The sequence below is a fragment of the Mus pahari genome, chromosome 2, assembly GCF_900095145.1.
Source record: "Mus pahari chromosome 2, PAHARI_EIJ_v1.1, whole genome shotgun sequence".
Taxonomy (NCBI): Eukaryota; Metazoa; Chordata; class Mammalia; order Rodentia; family Muridae; genus Mus; species Mus pahari.
In genome coordinates this window covers 144,730,083-144,744,761 of record NC_034591.1, presented here as the reverse complement: position 1 = coordinate 144,744,761, position 14,679 = coordinate 144,730,083, and the positions used below count along the sequence as shown (strand labels likewise).

The following is a 14,679-nucleotide window of genomic DNA, read 5'->3' as shown; positions in this document are numbered from 1 at the left end:
AATGGAAGTTGTACTTTAAAAAAAGAAAAAGAAAGAAAGAAAAAAGAAATTTTACCAAAAATGGATTTTTTTTCATACATTCATACTATGGTCCACCCTTCAACTTTCAATATCATCCCCACCTTCTCACCTAACAAAATAATCACATGAAACATTATAAATAGATATAAACACATACATGTTGGCCCAACAGAAATCTCTAAACCATAAAAATCACAAACCATAATATCTAAGCAAAAGACCTGTTGGGTGGTGCTTTTCTTCTGAATGGTTTTTGTCTAGACTCATATTGCCCACATCACAGAATTATACTTTTCCCAATAAAACACCAAGGACTTACTGGCAGGCTATGACTTAATGATGGCTGTGAGCCTGCGCTGCCTCCTTGAACTGCCCATAGAGGCAGGTGCCTTGATGTGGAGATTGATCTAATGGCTAGTTCTAAGTCACAGTTGTCTCCTTTTGTGTTATGAATGAAGCCTAACTGGAGGTTGATTTTTAGAACAAACATTAGCAGAAGTGGTTTTCTCAGCAACTCCAAACTTTAATTGCAGACAAAATTTTCTTTCTTACTATTCTTAACTAGTCTGGTCATTTTGGAGACACTGTCTACTCCTTTAGCTAAACCCTTCTTTGTGTAACTTAATACTTCCTAAACATGTATGTACATGTACAAAGGATGTACATGTAAGGACATCCTTTGAAGTGTCAGTTTTGACTTCAAGCTTCTTCTGTATCAGAAGTCTAAAAGCCTCCTCTCTTCTTACTGCTGCATTAGAAATAACATTTCAATATGAGTTTTGAAGAGGAAACCCATAAAAACAAAGCATTGCATTTTTGCCCTGCTCTGCCCTGCCAATGGTTTCCCCCACAAGGCAAGACACTGAAATTCCACCCCAGTAGATGAAAGTAGTCTTTTTCCCAATATTAACTCAATATTTTAAAGCCTGAAGTATCATCTGTGAAATCAAGTAAGTTGTCCACTTACATTATGCAATGGTGACAAGGAGTCAGGTTAGATTTTTTTCCTATCCTTAAAACGAGAAATGCATCCAAAAAATTGTACGTCATTGGCAGACAAGGATCCCTGTGTTTTGTTGAATCCATTTTCTTGGGTACAGTTAATAACTGGTATCAGGTGCCAGGCGTGGTGGCACACACCTTTAATCCCAGCACTCGGGAGGCAGAGGCAGGCGGATTTCTGAGTTCGAGGCCAACCTGGTCTACTAAGTGAGTTCCAGGACAGCCAGGGCTATACAGAGAAACCCTGTCTCAAAAAAAAACAAAACAAAAAAACAAAAAAAAACAAAAACAAAAACAAACAAACGAACAAACAAACAAAAAACTGGTATGAGTAGTTTTTTCCAGGTAGGCAGTCCGGCTACCAGTGATTCTGTTCTGCTAGGTCCCTAAATGCAGCCTTCACATAGTTCATGACAGAAATGTAAATATTAAATGTTACCCTATAGACAGAATTCTGATGGAGGATTTGAATTTTTGGAAGAAAAGCATTCCCTAACTGCTCTAGAATTTTGCACACTTGAGAATTACAAATTATGTGGCACTCATAACTGATCCACACCTGAGATGTCTTGAACCTAAGGACCTCACAGTTAAGAGATGTTGGACTTCTAATGAGCTGAATTGTTAAATACTGTGGGAATTTTAAAGTTAGACAGAGTACATTTTATGTTATAACATAATCCTTAAACTACATGGACAATTAATGGAAAATTGTGCCTTAAAGTGTTTGGGTCTCAAGGTGCAAAAGGGTGGAGTTGTGATGGTGAGTGTTAATTGTTAACTCTACATAATCTAGAATAACATGACAAGTCAGCCTTTGGGCATGCTTCTTAATTTAATGGCAGTAATTGAAATTGTGTGACCAACCTACTGTGGGTGATGCAATTTGCTGACTGGAATCCTGGACTGTATGTATGGAGAAAGGGAATGGAATGGCAATATGAACCCACTGATGTCTGATTCCTAATGGTAGGTACAGTGTGATTAGTTACTTCCAGCTCCTGCTGTAGTGACTTTTCTACATTAAGCTCTTACCCACTTAAATTTCTTTTGTCATGTTATTTTAGCACAATAACAGGAAGAAAAATTAATATAATATCAGGATAGTGTCCTCTGGATTCTAGGACCCAGATGACCAGGATATCTGCTGTGAGATGGTGTCATCTATATATAACAGAGAGTTACATTTATGTACTCTCAACAATATGATCTCCAAAGTAGATGTGGGACATTTCATAAAGCTCCAACCTTAAGTGAAGATGTACAGACAACTAATAACTAATAGAAGAATGAGAATCATCCTTTGCTGGTGAGTTCTCTAATAGGTTATCTAATGTGGACAGCTCTAAACATATACACCATGAGCAACACTAAGTGAATTCATTATGATATATCTATATATACATATGTATATGTGCATGTATTTATGTATATAACAGTAACAATTAAAGGTCATGAATTGGGAGAAAGTTGAGGGGAAGGGAGTAGAGGGAATAGGGAAAATGCAAAATTCTCAAAAAATTAAAGTAAATGTTAAAAAATGAAAAAAAAAAAACCTACCAAACTCATAAAGGAAACCAGACCCTTGATACCAAAACTAGACATGGGCATAGCAAAAAATAAAAGTATACACCAAGTTTTCTAATAAACATAGATTAAATAACACAACAGACTTTTGGCAAATTGAATTCAATGATACATTTTAAAAGATATACAACATGATCATATTAGATTGATTTCAGTGATGCAAGAATAATTAGGTATATACAAAACAAAATGTAACAGAGTGCACAAACAGGCTTTAAGAGATAAATCTCATGACTGTCGCTAATAGATGGACAAAAGGGTTTTTAACAAAGGTCAACATTCCCTAACAACAATAGCCCTGGAGAGAGAGAGAGAGAGAGAGATACAGACAGACAGACAGAAAGACAGACAGACAGGAGAGACAGACGACACAGACACAGACACAGACACAGACACAGACACAGACACAGACACAGACACAGACACAGACACAGAGATAGGCAGACAGAGATAGAGACAGGACAGAAACAGCATAGAAGAAATATATTCAGCATAATAATGGCCTATAGCCAACATTATACTAGATGATGAAAAACTGAAAGAATTTTACTTGACATTAAGAGACAAGATTGTCCTTTCAAATATTATTCAACATGGCACTTGGAGTCTTAACCATAAAGAGAAAATGAATGCATATTTCTTCAAATTGTCTTTCTGCAATATGCCACACATACTCAACAACTCAGCTCTGATTTTCCTCTTCTTATGTATCTTTCTTATGTATTTTATTTTGCTCAGATATACTCAAGTGTCTTCCCTTTTTTCTTGCCTTTCATCAATTCAAACACAGTTCTGGAAAGATTGAGAATTTTCACTTAGCCATAACCACACATGTGTTAGTTTCATCTCTGAGCAAGTGTCCAGTGACTACCTTTGATAACAGCCAATTTTAGATTCACAGTTTGAGGTAAGCATCCTGCCCTCCTCTATCTTTCTCACCTCAAAGGGCAAATTAGCTTTAGTGGTGCACACCGGAAGAAAAGATGTGCCAGGAGGTTGGTAGCCAAGAAAACCATCAGTTACATCTGGGTGGTTAATCACAACTAATAGGAGAGATTTATAGTTTACTGTGTTGATGGTTTTTCTCAAGTGACTTGATCCCAGGCACTTCACTTGTCCTTACAATATCCATACATGAACTTAGACAGTCAGATACTACTTATCCACGAATTCCTTTATGATTTATTAAATTCTTATGAAAGGATGTCTTCTGATGGCTATACTGCATCCTTTAGCAATTTCACAAACCAAGAGTAATGCTATCCAAAAGTTCTATGATGGCTCCCACATAATGGTTGTAGAGTGACCTTGTGCTCAGTACTGAAAAATGGGGGAATTTTCTTAAACATGGTGTTTCTTTATTTAATTCATATTTTAACTCACCACCCAGGACTCACCTTGTGCCCTCTTTAGGATTCCTTGCCAGGAATGGAGAGAAGGCTCAATAGACAAAGTGCTTGCTGTATAATCTGAGGATTGGTGCTCATATCCAGCATCTACATTTATAAGTCGGATGGCCTAGCAAAGGCACTCTATCTCTAAGGGATTCAATGCCCTCTTTGCCTTCTATACACATCCACAAACACGTGCATACTCATACTGACACATATAAATAAAATCTATAAAAAATATTGAAAAATTATTTTCCACACTGTCTTGCTTAGGGTGCTTATAAAACAACTCCATAGGCTCAGTATTCAGCTTGTCCTCAGCTTCCCCAAGATGTTTATTTTGAAAAAAAAATTTCTCTTTATCAGTGTATTTGACTGACTGGCTCGGGCTGTAAATTACTGTTCAAAGTAAAATCATGGCCCTAAGAAAGAAAGGTGTGCCATGAAAATACCCTCATGCGTGCAGATAAAAACCAGCTGTTGCTCTTAGAGTCTTACTCTGGCCAACTTGGAGACCCTATAACAAAAGCGACCTGGCCATCAGCTTCACTAGGGCACGGCATGGGGCACAAAGCATAGCTACACAATCATACTTTAGTAAGGAGCATCAACTGATAGTGTGGCCTAATAAACACTTGCATCCAGACTTGACTGTGGCAAATGGAATGAGGTCTGCTGAACAACATGCTTGATGAAGCAGCAAGGTTCAGAGCTGCCGCAGGTCTGTATAGAATCCCAATATGTTGTCCTGGAGTAGGAGCCCTTATACATTATTTCTTATCTCTTCAAACTCATAAAACCCAGGTGGTTACTGTCCACAGCTCGGGAACAATCCCCAATAAAAATAAACTCTGGTCCTGTCTGAAGTCCTGGGGAAACATGAGGTTGGTATGACCTCCAGATAGTCTGAAGGAACAGAGTTCTTAATGAAAGGTGTGTTAAATTGGTAGACATGGTTTGAAGTTTTTCCTCCTCTGGGGGTCTCTGCCAGCTTCACACAATGTGGCTTAGCATCCAATAATGCTGAGCTCCAGATTCACAATTGTGGATCAGATCCAACGCCCTTGCTGGAGACACTTCCTCATAACTGACCTCCTATTTTTTTTGTCTATTCAATCACTGCCTCTTGTCTGTAGGCTTCTGCTTTTTAACTTGCCCATATCTTCTCTCTTATAAATTTCTCTTGGCTAAAATAGCTTTGCTGTCAGCCGGGCGTGGTGGCACACGCCTTTAATCCCAGCACTCGGGAGGCACAGGCAGGTGGATTTCTGAGTTTGAGGCCAGTCTGGTCTACAAAGTGAGTTCCAGGACAGCCAGGGCTATACAGAGAAACCCTGTCTCAAAAAAAAAAAAAAAAAAGGTTTGCCGTTAGAAAAGATTCTTTCATGAGAGATGAGAGCACCACTTACCTGTGGGTGGAAGAATATGTATTTAGGATGAAGTTAGGAATTGGGCTGGTATAAGAAACAACAGTACTATGGACTCTTATAAGAACCATGAACTCACTAGCTTTGGGTGAACTCACTAGCTGGCTCCTTTTCCAGTACTAGGACTGACTTCTGTCCTCTAGTTATACAGCTGTTAGTTACTGCTAAGATGTGAATGGCACTGTTGCACCCTTAGGAATATCGTACCATCCTGGTCATTGTTGTGGTTCATATTTCGGGGAACATTGAGGAAGAGAGGTTAGGAAGACTAGAGAACCAGAGGACCTGCAGAGCTGCTGTGAGATTAGAGAAGTAACATAAAACTTCAGTCACGATGTCTCACAAATATGGCTACCTACACAGGACTCGTACAAGTATAACATATATAGACACTGATGACATGGAAGAGGGAAATCTCATGGTACTCCACCGTAGACAAAGAACTACAGAATGCTAAGAAGTGCTGAGATTTGGGGGGAAAAGTCTTCTTTGGAATGAGCCCCCTAATTTGTTATACCAAATGGTCAGTCCTGAAATCAAATACATACATATAACACTAAAGAAACTGATCAAGTTGTAAATATATATATATATATATATATATATATATATATATATATATATATAAAATATATTAGACAGCTATGTAGACAGATAGATAAATATATAAATACATAACATTTAAAGAATAACAATTAAAGATCAAAGGAAAAAAACTTGAATTTGAGAGAGTAAAGGGGGCTATGGAGAATGGGAGAGGTTGAAGTAAAGAAGGGGGAAGAGGAAATGATGTGATTATAACTTAATTTAAATTTTAAAGTAAAATGGCTTTTAAACATTATGCTTTAATATGAGTGTTTTGTCTGAATGTTATGTGTGTGTGCCCCATGTAGGTAGGTACCTGATGTGTGAGGAGACCAGAATAGGGTGACAGTTACCCCCCAATCCCCCAATGAACTGCAGTTATGTGTTCCACCATGTGGGTGTTGAGAATTAAGTCAAAGTCTTCTGCAAAAGCAGTAAGTGCTCTCATTTGCTGAGCCATCTCTCCAGCGTAACAAAATAGTAAATAATAAAAATGATGTCACCAACTTTTTTTTCTTCAGTTATGGCTTCCTAGATCTTGACTATGTACTTAATACATATTTAAGATTTTCCTACAACAAAATCCAGAGTGTTCATTAGAATTGAACCAAATATCTAAAGCATGCTAGGAACAGTTGACAGCTTTATGAATATTCAGAAACTTTGTATTTTCTCACAAATATTTCACAATGCTTCCATTATTAGTTTAACTGTATGTTTAACAAGATATTTTTTGCTATTAATCTTTCATCTTTAACAATATAATAGCACTTGAAAATTAAGGTTACACTGCTATGCTAACACTAGTCCTATTAAATAACTATTAAATTATTTTTATTTTCTATAAACATATCATCAACCCTTGTAGGATTATTAATATGTAATTTTTATTTTCATATGAATACATATAGCATATATGTGTGTATGTTTCTGTGTATGATCAAGAAAAATAGTTCCCATGGTTCCCACCTACACATTGTAGCACACTTGAGCCCAGTAAAATGACCAAAGCTAATACATAGAATGAGTAAAGGATTTTTTCCTTCTATTTAATTTCAAACAGAGATTGAAAACTATATTTTATATTTTTTCACTTCTAATTTCCATGTTATATAACTCCATTATTTACTTTTCAAAACTCCACTCTGTTTCTTACCATTAAAATCATCATTGTCAATCCCTAAAATGCTCTTAAGACTTGACACTTATTCACAAACTGTGATCAAACCTCCTTCACCAAATAAGCCAAACTGTGTGTGGCAGGCATTATAGCAGTGCTGTGGCTGTGTAGTGTTTCTTTTCACATCTGCCTCAGAGATGAAATTACTCAAACATCTTTACTTTCAGTTCCAATTCTTTTCTGAGAACAAACCCACATTTTCTAGTTGAGTTGAAGGCTTTGACTCACAAGAAACAGGACCTCCCTTCTCTGCTCAGGTCTGTGAGTCTACATGCTTATATATATATATATATATATATATATATATTTCTAACAGCTTTTTTTCCAGAAAATAGGAGTTATATGTCAAGTCAGGAAAGTTCTATAACTATTTACATGCCAGGTAACTGTAGCTTACATGTTTGAGTAGAAATACTGAAGGCAAATAGTGCTTTGCTTGTCTGAGGTTTAATACACTCTGTATCACTATATCTGGTGTCCATAATCAGGGCAGTCCTACCGAAGATTAAGAAGTTATGTTGCTGATATAATAGGCCCTACCTCTTAAGCAAGGTATATTTGGGGTATTAGAAGGCTGAAGTTTGAATGAGAATTAACACACAAATGAAATAATCTTATGGAAGGTCATTTTACTTCAGAGGTAACACAACTTCACATTAATGAAGAGACAAGTAGTATGCATTTCATTCAATTATCATAATCATGTATGAATAGTGCCCATTTTAAAGACCTGAGCACTATATATTAAACAGATACTCAATGGGAACACTTCTAGACAATGGAAATGTTACAATATACACATCTATGAAATTATTTGAATGCTGATGTTACACCACACAAATAAACAATAGAACATGATGAAAATGGTAACATTATATTGATGGTGATAGAAGTTTTACTAAAAGATGATGAGAAAATCTACAACAGAAACTTATGTATCTGACATTTATTTATCTTACAAAAATATTCATCACCAAATAAAAACTACAAACAAAAAATTTTATGTGCTGAAGTTCAATGTCAGGAAGCCAAAATTTTTTATTAACTATCTCATTGTAAGTAAATTAAAAAGACTTAATTGATTCTGAATCAACTATTCAAACTGCATTTTGAAATAGTGAGTCTTTATTTTACAATAAAAATATTAATTTCCCCTTGTCTTGGATGAGCTGTTATTTCCATTAATTCATATTTAAAGAAAAATTTTCTGTATTATACTTGTCTAAAACAAATATTTCATCTCACCACAGAATCAGCAGAAATAAATCTGTTAGAATTTACCTTGCTTGTCTATATAAGAGTCTTTTGTGTATTACAGAAATTAGGCCAGAGCCAGAAGTGGTGTCACATGTCTTTAATCTCAGTACTCAGGAAGCAGAGGTAGATTATCTCTGTAAATCTGAGGCCAGTCTTGTCTATACAGTAAGTTCTAAGGTAGCCATGGCTGCAGAGAGACACACTGTCTTACAAAAAAATGTTAATTAATAAGTAACAAAAACTAAAACCTGGATCAGTTTCTGAAGTAAATCTCTCATCATTCTCACATAATGGCATTGATTCGTGATCGAAAGTCTCATCACCCAGGTATGTTGTGTCCATGTGAATGTATATGTCTACTGCTCTGTAGTGTTACTATACCCTATCTATACGAGGCAATGATAAGCATGGGAAACCGCTTAACTGTTTGTCCCATTGTGTTCATTTCCTGTTATTCTTATAATGCATTTAAAATTTAGTTTTTGAGATTGTGGAAAGATTTTTCCCTTTACTTCATCATCTACCTACTCCACTGTGAAATCATTTATAACATAGGATGGATTGGAATAATGAAAGGGCATAGCACTTGGAATCAGAAGAGCTGAGTTTTAATTAAACTTTCCAAGCTTTCCATCTTTAAATTGGGGCAATCCATGGTCTCTGTGCATTTTCATTTTGTTTATACCAATAGAAAAATAAATCATGCTGGGTTTACCTTAGCAGAATTCTAGACTATGCAATTCATGGAATATGGAATTTAAAACTACTTCTTATTCTTAAAGTATTATGAATTACTCATAGATACTATGCTGAATATCTCTGGCATTCAAAATTTTCACTAAACATAATAACCTGTACTCTTCTAGTCTTATAATTGAATTATATGCAAACAATGTTTAAGGCTAATATTTAAGCCTAAAAGAAATTTGATAGTATCTTTTCATTTACACAATGATCAAGTTGACAATGGAAATTTTAAGAAAAAAAAAAAACAAGATTTTTTTTCAACTTGCTTTGTTCAAAGACAAGACTGTCATATTTATTCTGAGACTTAGGAATATACTATACAGGTCTTTATATGCCCCCAACTCTCAAGGAATTTGGCACACTAGTATTTATTGTTTGTACACAGTTGGCATTATTCATACCAAGGTCATCACACTTCATTTTATTGTTATCATGTCCATAAGCTATTGTATTGATGCTTTTTCTCTTCTGTACTGTAGAGATCTGAATATAAATTTAAGTTACTTCCGCTTATCAATATTACATCTAGGTGTGTGGTGTAATTATGCATCCATTTTCCTCTATTTCCTTCCATTATATAAAGCCTGCTTTGATATTAGATTTCATTTTACACTATGAACTGGTTTATTTCAAAAGTCCATACTATTTTGCTAACTCTAATTCTTCAAAGAGTAAGCATTTTTATATCTGTTAGGAAGTATAAGCATCTTAATAATAAGGTAACAAAAAGCAAAGGAAACACATGCTGCCCTTTAAAAGGATGCTCATGGGAAGTATATCCATAGAAAGAAAAGGTCAAAGTCAGAGACTTATTTTTCAAATGGCAGAAAATCCGTGAACTTGCATCAGATTGAATTGTTTTCTCCAGAGATGAGCAAATGCCATAATTACGACCTCAAGCCAGCAAAGTGGGATACTTCTCAAGGACAACAGAAACAAAGATCAGCACTAACTACCAGTCAACATGGAGAAAATGGTACGTCTTGGTTTACATTTGTCTACTCAAGATGGACTGAGGTGGATGTGGAAACATTGCTGTTGTCATTCACAACCCTTTTTCTTTTTACTTGCCCAGGGAGGCAAGCTGTATTTGCTATAGACTGTATAAGCAAGTTACAGGTGATGAGACAATTTGTTATAAGGACAACTGAACCAAGAATTTTGGGAATTTGCCTTTAAGGAAGACTATATGGTAGACTATAGAAAATAAATTTTAAAAAAATCATCCAACTATCTTCTTAAATATAATATAAGTAATAAATTTAGGGAACTTTTAGGGACCTTTCTGAATGTAGTGGAGACAATTTGTACTCAAACTATTTCAAGCCAGAGTATTATCAATATTAAAATTTGCAGCAAATTATACAAAGGAGGAAACCTGAGCCTGGTGTGTTCTCACTTATCTGCCATCCCAGAACCTGTTAAATGGAGGCAAGAGAACTTAGAGGAGAAGGTTATCCTCAGCAGTAAAGTGTTTAAGGTCAACTTGGTTACATGAGACATCGTCTCAAAAAAAAGATAGTAAATAACTTTAAAAGAAAGACAACAAAATCATTCATCAATATTGATTACCTCAAAAGACTTGAAGTCTCAATGAGCAGAGAGGTCTGGTGGGGTGGGAGTGGGGGTTGGGGACATCCTCTTGGAGATGGGGGAGAAAGAATGAGATGGGGAATGATCAGAAGTCAGACCGGGAGGGGGATGACTATTGGACTGTAAAAAAAGATTAAATAACAAAAAAAATGTAAATTAAAATAAATAAATAAAATTAAAACTAAGAAATCAATTAACAAAAGTTAATTTTAAAAACTAGTTTTAAGAATTCAATCATGTGGTATGTAATAACCAAAGGTGGATGCTTATGTAATTGTGTACATGATGTTGAAAAGACATTGAATAAAATTCAATACAAATTTTTATTTTATGAAACTTTGATTTTCAAATTATAGCATAAATGCTGTCTTTAATGTATGTATGTATGTATTAGCACATAGAATATGTACACATTTCTAGACATATTATTAAATGTTAGGAGGATTTTTCAATGTAATAATTAAAATGCAAAAATATTGCCACTGTTACAAAATTTTTGATGTTGCTAAGTGATTACACAAGAAAAGATAAGAATGTGATATCTATTACATCAGAGTTTAAAAGCAAAAAGGATAAAAATCAAAATATTTGAGAAATTGCAAGTACATAATAAGTGTTGATTAGTATTATAATTTGAATATAGATGATACAAAATTAATGTATAAACAAAAATAAATTTATTTCATAACTAAAACTATCAACAAACTCTAATAGATGAAAATTCTATGACCAAAAATTTGAAAGAGGCAAAATAAACATTTATATTAAAATTAATGTAGAAATTACTTTATTAGTTACTTTGAACTGCTAATGAACAAAAAATAAAGCACACATAATAGAAATAGAAACTATTCAAGGATAAACACAACACTTTACAGATAAAATATTTGTGTGTGTGCACAGTTAATATGATTCTATCAGGATGTCAATACACCATAGTTTAGAATGTCATTTTCTTGAAGAGTTCATTTTAAAGTTTTTGTTAAAAGTAATTATTCTTATTTCATTTCTCTATCTTTGTGTGTGTGTGTGTGTGAGAGAGAGAGAGAGAGAGAGAGAGAGAGAGAGAGAGAGAGAGAGAGAGAGCATATAAGTGCAGGTGCTCACGGGAGGCCAGAAGAAGGGGTCAAATCCCAAGTAACTGGAATCTCAGGTTATTATGAGCTGGAAATAGAACTGAGGGTCTCTGAAAAAGTCATACCCATTCCTAACTGCTGAGGAAACTTTCAGGAGTCTTATTTTAAAGTCTTAAGGATGAAATAAAGTGCTATAATACCCATTCTACTCTGAAAAGAAACATGTGGCAATATTGTAGGCACCATTGAATATGTAAGCATTTTATGAAGGTAGGAAAGTTATACCTGTAGGAAATGGGTAGGTTGATTAGCATATGTATGAAAATACTAATGCATATGGAGTAGAGACACAATATGCTAATGATAGCACTTTCTGTCAGTGACAGGGCACAGGTTTATTCTATAAGTTGTGTTATGAAAGTTCAGTGTGCATTCAACAAAGAATATCTTCTGTAAATGTCATTCCTTCCAAATATCACACACACACAAAATTAATGTAACAATAAAAATATATTTGTGACATTATTATAACTACATTTTATTCATATCAAAGTATGAGCCATGAAAGGAAGCTTGACATAATCAACCTAGGAAAAATAAGTCATTTCATCCCTCTGAAGGGATCATGAACAATAAAGAAAGAATATTGGGAAAATGTGTATACAAAGTATATGACAAGGTGTGGTGTCATAATCGCCAATTGAGAAGTATGGAACAAGCCGGTAACTTGATAAAAACAAGAAAAGTCTCGTGGAAATAAAAATATGCACATTATTTAAATGTAAATAAAAATGTCTAACCTTATCATGAAAGGAAATAAAATTATTAAAACAGAAAAATAGTGCATACTAAATTTATAGATAAAATGTGTAAGTAAGAATAATTGCTGAGAAAGATGCAGTGAACCAGGAGGTTTTATTTACTTGTGCTACTATAAAATTATTCTTTGTGTACTAAAAGTTTCCATCACTAGGAAGCATGACACCTGTGCTCTTTGTACACTAGGTATCAGAAGAGGAAGATCCCCTATAGAAGAACTCAAAAGTGAGTATGAAAGCTATTGCTATTTCTAATGTCAAGACTTAGCATGCATTTTAAATGTCTACTGGGAAAATTAAAAATCTGTTGATAGAGTTTGTGCAGATATCAATGAAAGTATTTATGCAGTTTGACTTCATTATATGTCAAAATAATCCTAGGATGTTGTCCTAACCAAAAGATACAGAATATTTTATTAATACCTGAAACGTGTGTTCTTAAAACATTGATTATAAAAGTATTCATACATAATAGCTCTTGAATCTACATAGAAGATAAAACTGAGAAATGTGATTTATTCAGGGAGCAAAAACTAGTAGTATAATCTGTAATGCCACAATTCAAGATCTGAGGCTGGAGGACTGCAAATTTGTGTACAGCCTGAGGCTTCATAGGGAAACTGCGCAACAAGGAGGAAAAAAGTTTAGAAAACTTGCAGAGGATCATGGATTGGAACAGACAAAGGGAGGGACCTTAGATGAATTGCACATTTAGTACTCTTATATTTGAGTCACTTGAGTACTTACGCTTCTTGGTCTAAGGAAACACCTCTTCTCTACCTTTTCATAAAGATGAAGATTTATATTAAACAGAAAGCCACCTTGGTCCATTAGCCTTCCTTTTGCTCTGACTTCTCCTGTTTTTCTTTGACAGTATCTCCATTGTTGGTTGTTCGAGTCCTTGCTATAGCCTTGGCAATTCGATTCACCGTTATCACATTGATGTGGCTTGCCGTTTTCACAACTTGTAAGTGATAAGACAGATACTAATTAGTCAGGTGTAATGTGTTACCTGAATTAGACTTCAGAAGCACACGAGCAATCGGAGAGATGTCTCAGCCAGGTACAGATACTTGCTTCATAAGCCTACAATCTGAATTCCATCCTCAGAAACCACAGAAACGTGAAGGAAGAACTGACTCCACAAAATGGTTCCCTGGCCTCCATGTCCATTCCCTGGTACATGGGTTCCCTCAGACACAAGTCTGCATGCAACATGCATGTGGGCACACACAGAGAGTTTAAAAAGTGAAAGAATATACAGAAGCACAGAAACATACAGTAGTGAGAGTGAAAGTGTTTTACTGTAGAAGTTACTAAAGTTTAACAATTATAATTATCTTGACAGTGTTGTGCAACAAGGAAGTTCCAGTTTCCTCAAGAGGTAAGTGAATATTTTTTTAGTATTAAACACAAATTGCAAACAGCTATGTATATCAGAATTTACTATATATTCAAAGCCATTCAAATTAGTTATGATATAGTTAGATATATAGCATGTGGTTCACTGTAAACTTTATTACTTTTAACTGTGAAGACTGTGAAATTGTTGGAAGAGAGTCAGTCATGGTATTATGTTCCTTTTATTCTGGCACTTAACATGCTAAAGTAGGAGGATCAGTAATTCACATCCCAGACTGACTGTGTAGAGAGTTCAAAGCCAGAATGGGTCGCATACGTCCCTGTCTGGAAACAGTAAATAAATAAAGAATAGTTTTTGCTTTGTCTTATTATATTTTATTTTGTTGTATTTTGTTGATATCTCTTAGAAGCCTGTTATTATGTAATGGGAAACAGAAAGGAAATGAATCTGGAGGAAAGGGAAGGTGGGGAGAAGCTAGGAGGAGTAGCAAGAAAGGAAACTATTAAACAGACTACACTGTGTGAGAAAATATCCATTTTCAATAAAAAATAGAAGGAAAAGAGGAAAGAAAAAAGAAATGAAAGAAAAAAGAAGGAAATGGGGAGGAAGGAAGAAAGGAGGAAGGAAGGAAG

The 14,679-nt window shown here is 34.9% G+C and overlaps 1 protein-coding gene across 1 annotated transcript in view; it reads left to right on the top strand.

The window, feature by feature from the left end:
• The first annotated feature begins 7,400 nt into the window (after positions 1-7,400).
• LOC110317262 (NKG2-D type II integral membrane protein) overlaps positions 7,401-14,679 on the top strand; it is a 10,172-nt gene continuing 2,893 nt past the window's right edge. The window contains exons 1-6 of the mRNA XM_021191693.2: positions 7,401-8,597; positions 8,628-8,777; positions 10,066-10,173; positions 12,872-12,910; positions 13,559-13,651; positions 14,033-14,068. Of these exons, the coding sequence (XP_021047352.1) occupies positions 8,741-8,777; positions 10,066-10,173; positions 12,872-12,910; positions 13,559-13,651; positions 14,033-14,068 (313 nt within the window). The 5' untranslated portion in view covers positions 7,401-8,597; positions 8,628-8,740. The remainder of the gene's footprint in view (positions 8,598-8,627; positions 8,778-10,065; positions 10,174-12,871; positions 12,911-13,558; positions 13,652-14,032; positions 14,069-14,679) is intronic.